The sequence below is a fragment of the Propithecus coquereli genome, unplaced genomic scaffold (assembly GCF_000956105.1).
Source record: "Propithecus coquereli isolate 6110/MARCELLA unplaced genomic scaffold, Pcoq_1.0 Scaffold273, whole genome shotgun sequence".
Taxonomy (NCBI): domain Eukaryota; kingdom Metazoa; phylum Chordata; class Mammalia; order Primates; family Indriidae; genus Propithecus; species Propithecus coquereli.
In genome coordinates this window covers 3,347,525-3,363,496 of record NW_012148319.1, presented here as the reverse complement: position 1 = coordinate 3,363,496, position 15,972 = coordinate 3,347,525, and the positions used below count along the sequence as shown (strand labels likewise).

Genomic DNA, 15,972 nt, shown 5'->3' with positions numbered 1-15,972 from the left:
ACTGATTTATATAGTTACAGATGTTAGATTACATTATGAGATTTAAAATACTTAATTTTATATATTAAATCACTGAAGTCTGGATTCTTTACATTTTTTACTCTAGAAGTTCAATAATCTGCTTTCATGACTTTTAAAAATGATTACTTGGTCTATATATGTTCTATTCTTGGCTTCAAACTTCAATAAATCCAACTACTTGTTATGAGCCAGATGTTGTGTTAGACCCCTGGGGTTAAACAAGTAATTAGATACACTCTAGGGAGTTTACAGTTTCAGAAAGATGACACATGAACAAAGGACAGTAATATGTGATCATTGTTATTGTGAAGAGGTATATGAAGTATCATCAGTACACAGATAAGGGAGCAATGAGTTCCTCTGGTAAAGAAGGAAATTGGGGAAGGGGCAGGGAGGGGAGACAGCAGACTGGGCAGACAATGGAGGAGGAATATATTCTTAAAAAGCTAAGGAATAGGCCGGGCGCAGTGGCTCACGCCTGTAATCCTAGCTCTCTGGGAGGCCGAGGTGGGCGGATTGTTTGAGCTCGGGAGTTCGAGACCAGCCTGAGCAAGAGCGAGACCCCATCTCTACTAAAAAAAGAAAAAATAGAAAGAAATTATCTGGACAACTAAAAATATATAGAAAAAATTAGCCAGGCATGGTGGCACATGCCTGTAGTCCCAGCTACTCGGGAGGCTGAGGCAGTAGGATCACTGGAGCCTAGGAGTTTGAGGTTGCTGTGAGCTAGGATGACGCCACGGCACTCACTCTAGCCAGGGCAACAGAGTGAGACTCTGTCTCAAAAAAAAAAGCTAAGGAATAATCCGAGCCTATGCCTAGAGGATTAAAAGCATACACAGTGTTTAATGAAAAAATCAGTGAGTTATTTGATGTGACTAAAGGGAACTGAATCTAGCAGTAAAACAGAGAAGGTTGGCTGGATCAGATTGTGAAGGGCCTTCAAGTCAGTGTAACACCTCATTTTATCACTTTCCCCCTTCTATTTCTAGCTTCACTCTTTAGATAATCGCTTTTCCCAATCCAATATTCACATTAACATAGTTCCTACTACCATCATCCTAGTTCCCCAGGAGCTTTCTTTGACTTTTTTCACTACTTTGCATCCCATATCCTTGCTCATGTTAATTATTAAAAATCCGTCTCTTTCCTATTCACAGCTACCACCATGGTCTTTTTCTTAGGATCTTTTTTATATTTCTTTTGTTCATTTTTAATATTATTTCTAGGACTTTCTCATTCCTAGGACTTCACCTCTTAATCTATTTTAGTATTCAAGGTAGCTTTATACAGTAGCTTAAATAGTTCCTATATCAGGGAGTCTGAAGATTATGAAATGGCCAACCTCTTTTCCTTATTACACTATTCTCTGGAGCTCAATGATAAGGAAATTCTCCATGTACTGATGTAGAATATATTTTTCAGTGAAAGGAAGAAACAGAAGAGTCTAGTATGTTAACTTTTTGTGTCAGAAAGGAGAAAGATATTAGAATATAGACTCTCTTTGTTTATATTTGCCAAACAAACTCTTTAAACTATAGAAGAAATAATCTGGGAGCAGGTAGAAATGGGGTGGAAGAGGAGAAAGGGGTGAGAAATAAGACTTCTCAATATATATCTTTTTCTGTTTTGATTTTTTGAATGTCTGTATTTCATTTATATTTCATCTATACAACTCTGGTTTTGTGTGCCACTGCAAGGGAGTAGGATTGAGAACTCTCTGATTTCCTGTTGCCCCGTATATGAAATTCACTCCTTAGTCTACTGTTCACATATCTCTACTCTGTTATGCCTTGGTATGCTATTTTTAACTGAACTGAACAATATCTGTGTCCCTAAATCACTTTCAAAATTCAACTCAAAATTATCACTTTCTCCTTCACAGTTGGTTAACTATTTATTTCATCCTGTCATTATAGCCTAAGGTATTTATGTTCTATATTTATATATTGGTTTTTGTAGGTATTACTAAGTATCCTGATTTATTTCATGGATGGTTCTACTCACACTTTAACACCTGAAATAGAAAACATGTTCTTTTCTCTTTTGTATTATCTGAAGCATAATTTAAGAGATACTTGATAATAACTTTAATTTACTTCGGAGGATTCTAATATATTAATTTCATTTGGTTAATTTCAATCAAAATTTTAAATTAGAAAAAGTCATACAAAAAAGTTTTGCTACTTTTCCATTGTCTAAAACTTCAAATATAAAATGGAAAAATTAATGAGGAAAAGCAGTTTTATTTAAAAAAAAAACATGGAGAATAATTTAATTAGGGTGACTTTCTATTCAGTTAAGGTAAATATATACAGATTTGCACACTAAAAAAATAAACATCACATGACCACCTGGCATTAATCTGCATGGAGTACAATATGATTTATATGCTAGCTACTAATTAATATAATAATTGAGAATTGTGTTTTTTATCTTTGCTAATATATTTATGATGTGCAGAGTTAATTCTGAATCTATAAGTCAAATGTGGTAAATAAAATAGTTAATCTATTGGTGGTTTTTTTTTTTTACATGAAATGTGTGATCAAAAGTAAGAAACTTTAAATTCTATTAAGAAATGAACATTTGTTTTTTTAAAAATTGATCCTAGAACATGAAAACATGTAAGCTAAGAGACTCTTAGTACATTTTTGTTGCTTAATGTTTTCTCATCAAATATTTATTTTGAAACAGACAAGAAAACTCGATGTATATTTTGAATATGAAGAAAAAATAATGAGCAAAACTACTCTGGATAAATCTCTTCTAGATATAATATCAGACCCTGATGGTATGTACCATAAATTTGAGGTTGATGTAAGTTTCACATCTGATGCATCTAGCATTTTTGAGTAAACTTTGAAAAGAATTACTGTCTTTCTGACAATCAGTGCTAGTAATGAGATAATTAAATGAGCTATTTTCTGTTGAAAATTTAACATAGCAGTTCCTAAAGTGTAAAAATGATTTGCATTTTATTTTGTTGAACTTTTCTTTGATAGTATTTAAGTGCTTTTTAATATTCATTTGTTTAAAGTGATATATCTGAAGCTTAATTTCTGCTAATTCCAAGAAGATTTGAAGGTATAACATTCAAAACAAGTGTCTCTAAGTGATACACTTTCTAATTACTTTGGTTTACTACCAAAGAGTTTCTTGAAAAAGCATATTTAAAACTGAATTCTATTTTACATGTTTAGAGAATTTACTTTTAAAGGAACTCTGTATTCTATCTCTTTATATTTATATTTATCTAAATATTTGTATGTTAGAGTTTCTTAAAATATAACTATACTTAGAAAATGTAATCTAATTATAACTTTTAATTATAATGCTTATGGGACCCACATAGAGTCTTAGCCTCTAAAATTCTTTAAACTTTAGAGACCTGTTGGTCATTTCAGAATAGCTTTAAATTCAAATCTCAGTGTTTTCCAAAATGAATGAGAAGCTTAGGACCATTTGCATATAAGCTATTCAAGCTGAATGATGAAGGTTTTTCAGTTATAGTTTTGGTATGAATTTTAGACTTTATTCAAAATTGGAAAATAATTTACAAGTTCTGTTTTGTAATTAAGGATTCCATTCATAAAAACTTCTGAGGAACCATAAATATTGTTCAAAGTTTTAAAAAGCAACATAGCATTTTGAATGTATACACATTTTACAATGAAAGAAATGCAAAAGGTTATTTATAAGTCCATCACTTCTGAGCTATTCCTTATTATTTATAATAAGTTTTGAGTAAAGTGAAAACAAATAGATGTGTTGATAAAAAGGTAATCAGAGGCCTTTCTTTTTCCTCGATTGATTTATTCCTGAATACATTAAATAGGGTAGAGTAAGGTAGGCATTCGTGCAAACTAGCAATCGGATACCACTTTAGTCCTGAACAAGATGTTGTAACCTGAACAGGATGACAGAGGCATGTACACATGAGTTAGAGGGAAGGTTGGTAATCTGGCATTAGATATCAAAGTTCAGGAGAGGTGAGCAGAGTGTCCACATGTGGGAGCAATCTAGCTAGGGGTGTAAAAGCTCTAACAGACTGAGGAAGGTGATCCCACACAGGAGCAACCTAGTCTGGGCCTATGTGGGGTGAGAAGTATGTCTTGGTATGTGGATGGGTCTATTGTAGGGAATCAGAGCCCAAGTGAAGTAAGAAAGTCATCCATACAGGCAAGGGGATGGCAGCAGAGATGGGATATTTGTTATACACAGGAGACTGGATAAATCAGTAAATATATTGGATAATATAAATGGAGCCAGATTTCCCATTATCAGAAAAAGAAGTTATAAATATAGAAAGGGAAAGAACTAGAATGAACCCATAGTTTTGGGTTGGAATTAGAGGTGTTGGTGTGAACTTAGTGTTCCCACTATATATTTGTGTCAGATATAGAAATAAATATAGATAGCGTGTGTGTATGTTTGTTTGTCTTTGTGTGTGTGTCCTCATTCCCTAGGTCTGCCAACTGAGAGGTCCTGGGAGCAGCAATAACCCACTAGTAAAGATTGTGGGTTATAAATACCATTTCCACTAGGACTCCTTGGAGAAGTGGCTGATTGATTCCAGAGCTGGGCCAAGGAGAGAAAGTACAAAATGAGTCTGGAACATGTCAAAAGAACCCAGCAGTCAGCTCAAAAAGGCACCAGATCATGACAATTTGAGCATCAGAATAAGTAATGATAATAACAGATTATAACCCACTGAATGAAATAGGAAGCCATTAGTCCATAAAGACATAAAGGAATAAATTGAAATTTTATAGGATATTTACAGTTTCAGAGTACCTCCCCACAAAATACTTGTAAAGAGAGAAAAAGTAACTTTATAATGGAGAAGCCTGATTAATATTAATATCTTATTAGGTAATCATAGTGTATATCATCAGTAATAGATAAACTGAAATAATGGTATGGTGTAGGATCCCAGTAGGATTTAATGAAAAAAACACAGCATCACTTTTTGATATTCTTGACAAAGATGTATAATCTAGGTCTATTATGAGGAAATATCAGACAAAAATTAATTGTGTGATATTCTAGAAAAAAACTAGCCTATAATCTTAAAAACAATGAAGGCCATGCAAGTCAAGTAATGTCTGGAGGAACTGTTCTATACAGAGGAGACTTAAAGAGGCATGGCAACTGTATATAACACATGGTTCTGAAATCGATCCTTTTGCCATAAAAGACATTATAAAGACAATTGATAAAACTCGAAATGGGACTTGAGGATTAAAAGGTAATGTATGTATCATGTAGTAAGTTACTACATCAGTGTAGTAACGTGTCAGTGTTAATTTCCTGAGTTTGATAATTGTTACATTGAGGTTATGTTGGAGAATGTCTTTGACATTTGAAGGTGGTGGAACAGCAGGTCAGCAACTTACTATCAGATTGCTCAGGAGAAAAAACTCTCCAAACCATACTTAAAATTTTTCTCTAAGATATATCAGATTACTCAGTGAGGGAATTCTGACTTTAAAATAGAGAGCAGTCACAGGAGAGATTTAAGTGTGACAAGAGGTTCCAGGCTTTAGTTACAGGCTCTAGAGTAATTACAGTTGTAAAGGACCTGTTTTTATAAATTCAGTTTGGTTCCCTTGTGGTTATGTCATTATAAATTGGTAAAATTTATGAGCATCAAAATAAGTTTTGATGCTCACCAACCCTTCCCATCAGATGACTCTTTAAAATCTTAGCAGATGTTCTCGGACATTTCTTAACTCTACAGTAACTATAAAATGTTTCACCTTGACGGATAATAGGAACTGTTCCTTCTTTAAACAAAAGGAGGAATTTCTTTTCTACTATTATAAAGGATATGCTAAGGATGTGAAAAACAACACATAGGCCCCTAAAACTCTGAAGGAGGGTAGGGCAAGCCCCATTACTCTTCTGTCTTTGTCCTCTAACTTCATGGTCACAGTTGCAGCAATAGTTGCAGCAAGTGCAGGATGGGGCACGGTAACTAAAGCCAAAGCTTTCTGGCTAGAGCCCCAAAAAGGGAAGGCCAAGGGAATGGGAAAGTGCCAAGGAGATTGTGGAGAGGAAGGAGCTTAGGAAAGCAATCTTATAAAGTTGCTTATGAATTACTGGGCTCACCCCTGAACTGCACATGCAGGAAACTAAACAGCATTTCAAAGACTAAGAGGTGAAAGGCTAGACTACCTCCCAGTTCCTAGATTGACCACTGGTTGATGGGACAGGTCCCAGTAGCCCTGCAAAAGGTTTTGAAAATAAAATCAATGATGGAAGCACAACCCCCAGAAGTCTGGTGGAAACGTCAGTGTGCACCCAACCCAGCTAAGTGCCTGTTAAAACAAAAATATCAGCATTCTCCTAATATTTAATAGGATCCTGAGTGTCATAACCTAATATTCAGAATGTCCTGGATATTTATTTATAGACATGAGAACTTTGGAAAACCTATTATTGATCTTTATTTTACCATTCTTTGTCATATTCAGAGAGTAGAGATAATTTGAGAATGAGTGTCTGGATTCCAAATCATACTTCTAAAAAATCAGTGGTTCCTCAGTCATTATGTTTTTTAAAAAAATCTAGTTTTTATTCCATAATAAAATGTAACAATTCTACATTTTTGCATCTTAGGACACACTCTGGAGTGAGAGTGAATATCGTTATTTGTTGAGACCAGTGCTTTGTCACATTTCTATTAAAACGTACCCAATAGAAGATGGGAGAATAAATGATTTTCTCTCATCAGTCTTGGGCTTTGGGTAATAAGAGTAGTGGCTCAAAGTACTGCAAGCAAGAAATTTCTTTGAAATCTTATGTTTTGTTCTAAAATTTAAGGGAAATATATTCTACTGCATAATATAACACTGCTTATTTTAGTATAAAAGTTTGGGTTCTCAAACTTTATAATAATATAATACTCTTCAGAAATATGTATAATTAAAGGCCTCAACTTGAGAAGAATGACTTTAGGCTTCAGCTAGGTGATTTTATTTAGCCAGCAAAATTTCATAACCCGATGACCGTACAGCTGGTTTTCCGGTTGTCCTTATGTAATTGCTCCCAGCGCCCCTTTGCCATCTCAGAAGTGTCCTGTTTTATTAATAGAATTGTATGATCACCCTCCTGTAACTGTTCTTTTTTTGGGTGGGGGGGGGAAGGAGAGCTTTATTTTTTATAAAAACAATCTGCAAATTGGGGAGTCATAGCCTTCAGTAAAAGTGAAAATGTGCTCTCTGATGTATCCGTTCTTTTGATTTTGAGTTTATGTCTAAAAGATAAATCTCAGCATTATAGACAGTTTGGAAGAGATATTAGAGATGCTTCTATAATCACAGCCCTCTAATCCCACAATTAATCTTTTTCCATATCTGTATTTTACATGGTTATAATTATAATGCCTATCACTTTAACTCAGTTAAATCAAGAACCATATTTTGTCATATTTATAAATGCCTTGACCTTTAATGTACTTGTAAGTGTTGACTGTAATACATAATAACCACAATCATGAAAGTCTTTTTTGTTTATATCTGTTTTCACCTATGTAGCAGGAACTCCAGAAGATAAAATGAGGCTGTTTCTTATCTATTATATAAGCACACAGCAAGCACCTTCTGAGGTATGTCCTCTATTCAGTTATTGGGAGGAAGGGGTAATGCTTGTTTGCAGAGTACTACAGTTAGAATTTTAAAAATAAAAGTCAAGTCACTATGGCTTAGTATCTACTTCATTCCTTTCTTTAAAAGAAAAATAATTTGTTAAGGCTGGTTCTATTTTTTTTTTTTTTTTTGAGACAGAGTCTCACTGTGTTGCCCGGGCTAGAGTGCCGTGGCATCATCCTAGCTCACAGCAACCTCAAACTCCTGGGCTCAAGTGATCCTCCTGCCTCAGCTTCCCGAGTAGCTGGGACTACAGGCATGTGCCACCATGCCCGGCTAATTTTTTCTATATATTTTTAGTTGTCCAATTAATTTCTTTCTAATTTTAGTAGAGACAGGGTCTCAGTCTTGCTCAGGCTGATTTCGAACTCCTGAGCTCAAACAATCCACCCGCCTCAGCCTCCCAGAGAGCTAGGATTACAGGTGTGAGCCACCGCGCCCGGCCAAGGCTGGTTATATTTACTGCTGAGTTTTATGGCAATATTTATTGTGACCAGGGGAAACTATCCATTCATGAAACATCTGACTACTTTTAAGTTGCTGGAATATGAACTGAATTCAAGTGGCCAAAATTTCTATTTTTGGAAAATAACTATTCTAAACTAAATTAACCAGGTTTGCTATGCTTTTTGAGAGGTTGATCTTGTTTTAAAATTGTTTTAAAACTAATGTCCAATGTAGAACTGTCCTATAGTGTCTATTCTATAAAGGAAAGTGGTGATTTTTGTATTAGACTTTTCGCTGGATTGACTTTCCTTTTTTTTAAATTTCTTTTTTTTTTAATAATTTTTTTTTTCAAAAACCTTTTGCATGAAGATGGGTTGACTCTTTCTAATGTTAACTCAGTGTACTTTTACTGGATGAGCAACAAGCATAGGAACCTTACAGATGGCATCTAAAATGATATAGCTGTTCTAAGCATCTTTCCTGTGCAAGGCTTCTATTGGTTAAAAATATTTGGCATATTAAAATAGCAAACTAAAGCCAGCATTTGCTGTTCTCCTTTATCTGGGGAATACAAATCTTGACTTTATTTTAATTCAGTAAGAAAGTGTGGTTTTCTTCTTAGAAGTATCGCATTAATGGAGGGTTACCTATATCTTAGGGGATTCTAACAGCCTAATTATAATATTTTCTTAATATATGATTTTAAACTTAATTCAGTATTCCCTTGAATTTGACCACATTATTTTATTTTCTTTGTTTTGGTAAGGATTATATCTTTTCATAAATTTAAGTGATCATAAAGAGGCTTGAAGCAAATTATGACCACTAATAACAGATTAAAAGCCCCAAAAATTGAAAGCAGTGAAAATCTCTGGTTTGTTTTGGTCTTAAAACTTTCTCCCTTTTAAAATTTTTATAGTGGAGTCACTAGGATGATAGGCTCCTTTAACTTAACACAAATTCAGCTTGACTTACTCATCAGGAAATAAAAAGAGTTAAGAAAGTGAAAAAACAGCAATTTAAAAAGCGTAGGACACCTCTTGTTCAGTTAAGGGAATCTAGAATAGATGTGACTTGCGAAACCTAAATCTGTAGTTCTCCTCAGTCAGTGTTGTTCACCTTGTGTTTCTGGTTTTGAAATATTCTTGATCAAGCCATATCATTCATTTAGTACTTGTCCCAAGGAATGGCAGTCTGTTTCAGCAGTAGAGGAAAAATTGACTTTGTTGGACTTACTGAGGGATGACAAAATACTGTACTTTGTAGGTAACTTGGGAACCAGTTACAATTAATGTTCATTATATCTGATTTCTGTCTCAGGTGCTCACTTGGGTACTCATTTAAAATGTGACTCCACTGTACTTGGGTACCGAGAATTTAAACTCATGCCTCTGGTCTAACTTTCTTATTAATTGACAGCAAACAAAGTGATCTTTCATAAAAGGAAAGTTTTTTTTCATATAGTTCTTTTCTTATTTCAGGCTGATTTGGAGCAATATAAAAAGGCTTTAACTGATGCAGGATGCAACCTTAATCCCTTACAATATATCAAACAGTGGAAGTAAGTTTTATTCTCTTCTTTAATTCCTATCATTTAAGAGAGCACAATTGACGTGTCATTCCCAAGAAAATGAGAATGCTAATGAGAAAATTGAGCAATGTGTTGATGGTTTTTTGATATCTAGTGACATAAATATTTCCTTATCTGGCCTACCCTATCCACAATTTATTTTTATTCATTTATTTATTTTTTTTTTGAGACAGAGTCTCCTCTCTTGCCTGGGCTAGAGTGCTGTGGCGTCAGCCTAGCTCACAGCAACCTCAAACTCCTGGGCTCAAGCGATCCTTCTGCCTCAGCCTCCCGAGTAGCTGGGACTACAGGCATGCGCCACCATGCCCGGCTAATTTTTTCTATATATTTTTAGTTGTCCAGCTAATTTCTTTCTATTTTTAGTAGAGATGGGGTCTCGCTCTTGCTCAGGCTGGTCTCGAACTCCTGAGCTCAAAGGATCCACCAGCCTCAGCCTCCCAGAGTGCTAGGATTACAGGTGTAAGCCACCATGCCCAGCCCACAATTTAAAATTATGTGAAAGAGTGATACCTTCTTTCCTAGGCAAGCTCTATATTTTCTTTACTGATAAGGTGAGAATGTCAAAGACTGAAATGTTTTGCATCAGATGCCTCAGAGGCATTAAAAGGAAACTTAAATTTCACTAGAAATCAGAGAAATGTGGATTAATGTAATGCAAAAATTTAGAAAATATCGTGCCAAGAATACAGGAAAATTAATTGGTACATTCATACTCTGCTATTAGGAATATAAATTGTCATGATTTTTCTGGATGATGTAAAAAGTTTTTTAAACATAGTTTTGACCTAGTACTTCTCTTAAGGATTTATCCCAAATAAGTAATTAGAGTTGTAAAATCTTAAATGCAATTGTAATCATGAAATTTTGAAAACCCACCTAAATGTCCACCAGTAGGATTGGTAAATGAAATGTGGCATTTCCAGATAGAATACAATTGAGCGATTAAAAATCATGTTGTAGAAGCTTACTTAATGACACTGGAAAATGTTCCTATTATATTGTAAAGGGAATAAATAGTTACAATACGTTCGTTGATTTGTTTGATAAATACTTCTTAATAGTGAACATATTTGATAAATATTTCTTAATAGTGCACATGTTAAGCAAGATCCTACTGTCATTGAATTTATAATTTGTATTGAGAGAACAGTTAATAAATAAGCAAATAAAAGAACAGAATAATGTTAAACCATGTTAAACGACATAAAGAAATAAAACTGAGTGATAAGATTTTAACTTGTTGGGAGTGATAGCTAAATTTGCTTGGGAGATCAGGGAGAGCGTCTGAGTAGGTCACATTTGAGCCAAAACGTAAATGACCTTTTTTACCATATGATTCCTATTTATGCATCCATGTGTGTGTGTGTATGTGTGTGTGAGAGTATACACATATTTAATTTCATCATTGAATGGACATATACCTAAATGTTAATAGTCAGTAACCCCAAGTGACACAATTTTTTTTTCCTTTTGGGTCCTTTTCTTTATTTTCCAAATTTTCTGCAATAAACATTACCTTCAAAATAGTTTTTAAAATAATTAGTTTTTAAGACTGCAAGATTGAATTGCTTTCTGATAGCAAAAGATATATAACAAATTGTTAACAGTGACAATCTGGTGAGTTTATGAATGCTTTTTATTATCTATACTTTTGGGGTTTTTTAATTTCCTTTTATTTAACTGTGTTCTAATCTCTACTAAAAGTAGAAAAAGTAGCTGAGCTCAGTGTGCATGCCTGTAGTCCCAGCTACTTTGGAGGCTGAGGCAGGAGGATCGCTTGAGCCCAGAAGTTTGAGGTTGCAGTGAGCTATGATGATGCCACTGCACTCTAGCCAGGGCAGCAGAGCGAGACTGTCTCACAAAAAAAAAGAAAAGAAAGAAAAAGAAAAACTGAAAACTTTATTTTTCAATTTTTATAATATGGGTCGAGTTTCCCTCATCTGAATGCTTGGGACCAGAAGGGTTTCAGATTTCAGATGTTTTTGGATTTTGGAATATTTGCATATATATAATGAGATATCTTGAGGATGAGACCCAAGTCTAAACAGAATTCATTTATGTTTTATGTACACATTAAACACATAGCCTGAAGGTAATTTTATACAGTATTTTGAATAATTTTGTGCAGTTGGACTGGAACCTGCCACATGAGGTCAACTATGGAATTTTCACTTGTGGCATTATGTTGGTGCTCAATAAGTTTTGTATTTTGGAGCATTTCAAGTTTTCGGATTAGGGATGCTCACCCTATGTATACAAGGGTGTGTATGTATACATTTGGCTGTGTGGCATATGTCATTGTTTTTGGTTTTTTTCCTAACCACTAGATGATGTGGGACATTGTTCTTTTTATATTATTTATTTGGAACTCCTTATTTAATACTTGGAGATATAAGAGGAAAGGTGGTTTGGGGCATTATTTTACATAGTTACAAAATATATAACCTATAATTTGTAACATTTTTTTTCCAATTCTAAGAAATAACAGTTTATTGAAGGAAATTTTAGAAAACTCAAAAAGGCATAAAGAATATAAAAATTTACCTGTAATCTCACCATCCAGAGACTACAAGTAAACATTAGTGTATATCCTTCCAGTCTGTTTGTGTATTACAGATTGTTTTTAACACTGGGAAATCATTATTATAGATGGTTTTATATTCTAGTTTTCAATAACTTTTATCATGCCAGTTTTTCATTGTCTTTAGTCTCTAGTGGTAATATTTACTGTTTGCATAATATTCAGCCATTTAGATGTACTATTATTTATTTAACCCTTCTTTGTTTATAGTTTCTAGAGAAAAAATAATTTTTATTAAGGCAGAAATTCCAGTCCACTGCTGAAAACAGTTGATTCATGTCTTCTTTCTGAACAAGATTGAAATTTTTGTGTTTGGGATTTCTCTGATAGTATTGTCAGCAGATTTTGTCAAAACTGAAATAGAATAATTGAATATTTTTTAGCATTTCAACTACCATATGTTAGTAATTCCCATTCTTGTTTTAATCTCACAAAATTGTCTTTAGGTACGCTTTTTTAATTTACAATGTATGTGAAATAAGTATCATGAAAGAATATTGGTTGACATAAAATGTTTATGGTATGCTACTAAAATGTGCTATAAAACAGTTATGTACAATATAATGCTAATTTTGTTTTTTAAATCGTATGTGTTATATAGGCATATGTCCAAAGATTAGAAGAATTTATACACAAGGCATCCTAATAGTGGTTACCTCAAAGCGGTAGAATTCTTCTAGGAGTATTGTGTGTTTTCTGGATTCTCTATAGTGAAAATATTCTCAGAAGGAAAATATTTTTTAAAACACATCTAAGTGCCATCTTTTTGCCCAGCCTTCACAATCCTATTGTTTAAAGAGATTCTGGACGTTGAGAAAGAGGTGAAAATAAATGACTCTATGCAATTAACTATAAACATCTGGCATAGAATATAACTAAAGGGAAAAATCATTGGGTAGTAGAATTAGAAGAGTGTTGATAAAGAAAGTGGTTTTGAACTGTCTTAAAGGAAAATGTGCAATTTCTGTTGAAGAAGGTATGAGTTTATACTCCCCAAAGGACAGCATGAACAAAGGCATGTGTCTGGGAACATGAGTTTGGAATGTGGGGCATAAAGAGAGACTAGGATTTAATCATTACATCATTGTTCTTCTAAATCATCAAGTCTCTACCTCAGTTCTTTTTTTTTAATCATCAGATATAAAAAAGGAAAAGAAAAATCATGTTTGAGAAACTAATGCATTTGTGTTTTTTTTAAGAATTTCAATGTTTCATTAATAATTGCAGTGTAGTTGAAAATTTATTTCTCTTTTCAGAAAATGTCTGCATAGAAGTTAGAGTTAGTTAATAGATATTTTAATACATGATACTGAATGTTAGCTCTAATAATCAGCTTTTAAATATAACCTTCCTATTTCATAGGGCTTTTACCAAGATGGCCTCAGCTCCTGCCAACTATGGCAACACTACCACTAAGCCAATGGGGTAAGTATTTTTTATAATTCTGATTGAATCTTTGTACTCCAAACCTTAATTAGACTTTCATGCCTTAAAAACACAATGTCTGATGCTTAGAATGCAGAATGTTTTCATTATGATACAGAGTAGATGTCAGCATACCTTTGGCTTCCTTAGATGGTTTAAGTTGTCCTTTTTTTCCGATTTTTAAAATTATTTTATTGATACGTAATTGTACATATTTATGGGATACAGTGTGATATCTCAGGTACAAGTGTAATGATTAAATCAGAGTAATTAGCATATCCATCACCTCAAACATTTATCATTTTTTTGTGGTAGGAACATTCAAATTCAAATTTTAAAATGTGAGTTAACATCTTTTACATGGTATGAGCCAAAACTTAGATGACATTTTTAAGTATGATCCCTGTTTGTCCATTTATCCATCCATGTGTTTATGTGTATGAGTATACACATACATACATTTAATCGCATAGCTGAAATGATATACACCTAAATGTTAATAGTGGGTAGCTCCAAGTGGTAAATTTTTTTTCCTTTTGAGCGCTTTTATTTTCCAAATTTTCTACAACAAACATTACGTTTGAAATAGATATACTTCTTTGTTCTTAAAACATTACAGTTTTATTTTCTGAAAATATATGAAGGTTAAAACTATTGGTATATCAATGTTGACAACTAATATAGACTTGAAACTAGGCACTCACGACTTAGCTTCAATATAGATCTGGGCATAGTGCTAAATGATAGGTAAGAAGGCCTCAGGGATAGGTATGAGTTCTTACTCCAGAGAATCTATGTGTGATTTTCAAAGAAGCTGAACAAGGTAATTCTGGCTACTCTTTTCCATACCATACAGGTTTCAAATTCCTAGTTTATATCTTAGAGCTAGAACAAAAATACAAAGCCAGAGGAAAACAGATTTATCCTACCTCACATTGAGCAACTGGTATTAATGAAACAATTTCCAAAAACAAAAGTACCAGGCCTACAGCAGGACCTTAAAAATACTTGGCAAAATGCATCCAACTGGCTTTACCTTCAGAGAGTTCTGTGCAGGTTAGCACACCCCTTCAGAGTTGCCTGGTGCCAGCAATTGCCTCGGGGCCATTCATTCCAACAAAAATTACTTTCTCTTGTTTCTGTTAGTGAAAGGATTGCCATCCTGTCCCATCTCTTCATTTCAGAGGGGAGTATGGGCAAGATAGGGAAAAGGAAAATATTTACAGAAAATTATTCCATGTATTTAATAAAATATACTTTTCAGTTTCATGCCTTAAAAATCTTATTGAATAATAAAGCCTGTTGGATTTCTTGTAGATTTTCTAGTTGGGAATTTTAATAAATGTGTTATAAGAAAATCTTGTTTGATTCGAAGGCTATCTCTAGCCTTCTGATATTATAATGCAGGATTACTATTCTGTCTCACAACTCATCCTTTGATCCCATGTGAGAAACTGTTTGAACCATATATATAAACTGGGTATGGCAAGTCATTTTTTGGTGTTCTTTTTGTTGTTTAAAATTCAGACAGACAACATTCTTCAGAGTTGAGGTAAAACTTACTAAGTGTACTGTGCTTCACGCTTTTATATGATGGATTTTATGTATAGAGGGAGAAGATAGTATACAATGCAGGAATGGATCCAGCTACTATGATATAAAGAACACAATAACATTTGACCTACTCATAATATTTATAGGCATATATATTTTCAATATATTAGTGTAGTTGAACTAAAGCAAGTTGTCTGGTTTACTATCTTTACATTTATTGTTTTAGCCTTAAGGCAATCAGGAAGGCAAGCAATTCTCAAATTATAATTTGCCTAAAACTATCACTAAGCCTACACAATAAAGGTGTTTATTTTGATGGCAGCTCTTTATTTTTATATTTTTAAATAATTACTGACTCATCAGAATATTACTGTTTTGCTGTTAAATAAAATTGCAGCAGTGATACCTATGGCAGCAGAAATTCTCAAGACCCTTCTGTTTAGTGAAAAACAAAAGTGGTAGGTATAGTGAAGCATCAGCATGCAGTGTGTTATCAGGCAAATATTTTATCTGTAACAAATTGGAGAGGCAATTTTTACTTAGCATGGTCCTCCTTCTCTTTTGCTCCTACTTAGTCTCTTATCACGAGTCATGAATACAGGATCCCAGTTTGTGATGGAAGGAGTGAAGAACCTGGTTTTGAAACAGCAAGTAAGTACACCTGTTAGAAAACATACTGGTAACTTTTTTTTTTTTTTTTT

The 15,972-nt window shown here is 33.7% G+C and overlaps 1 protein-coding gene across 1 annotated transcript in view; it reads left to right on the top strand.

Moving 5' to 3' along the window:
* SCFD1 (sec1 family domain containing 1) overlaps positions 1-15,972 on the top strand; it is a 105,962-nt gene that overhangs the window by 55,341 nt on the left and 34,649 nt on the right. The window contains exons 15-19 of the mRNA XM_012647886.1: positions 2,719-2,815; positions 7,563-7,633; positions 9,602-9,681; positions 13,655-13,717; positions 15,847-15,922. Coding sequence (XP_012503340.1) covers positions 2,719-2,815; positions 7,563-7,633; positions 9,602-9,681; positions 13,655-13,717; positions 15,847-15,922 — 387 coding nt within the window. The remainder of the gene's footprint in view (positions 1-2,718; positions 2,816-7,562; positions 7,634-9,601; positions 9,682-13,654; positions 13,718-15,846; positions 15,923-15,972) is intronic.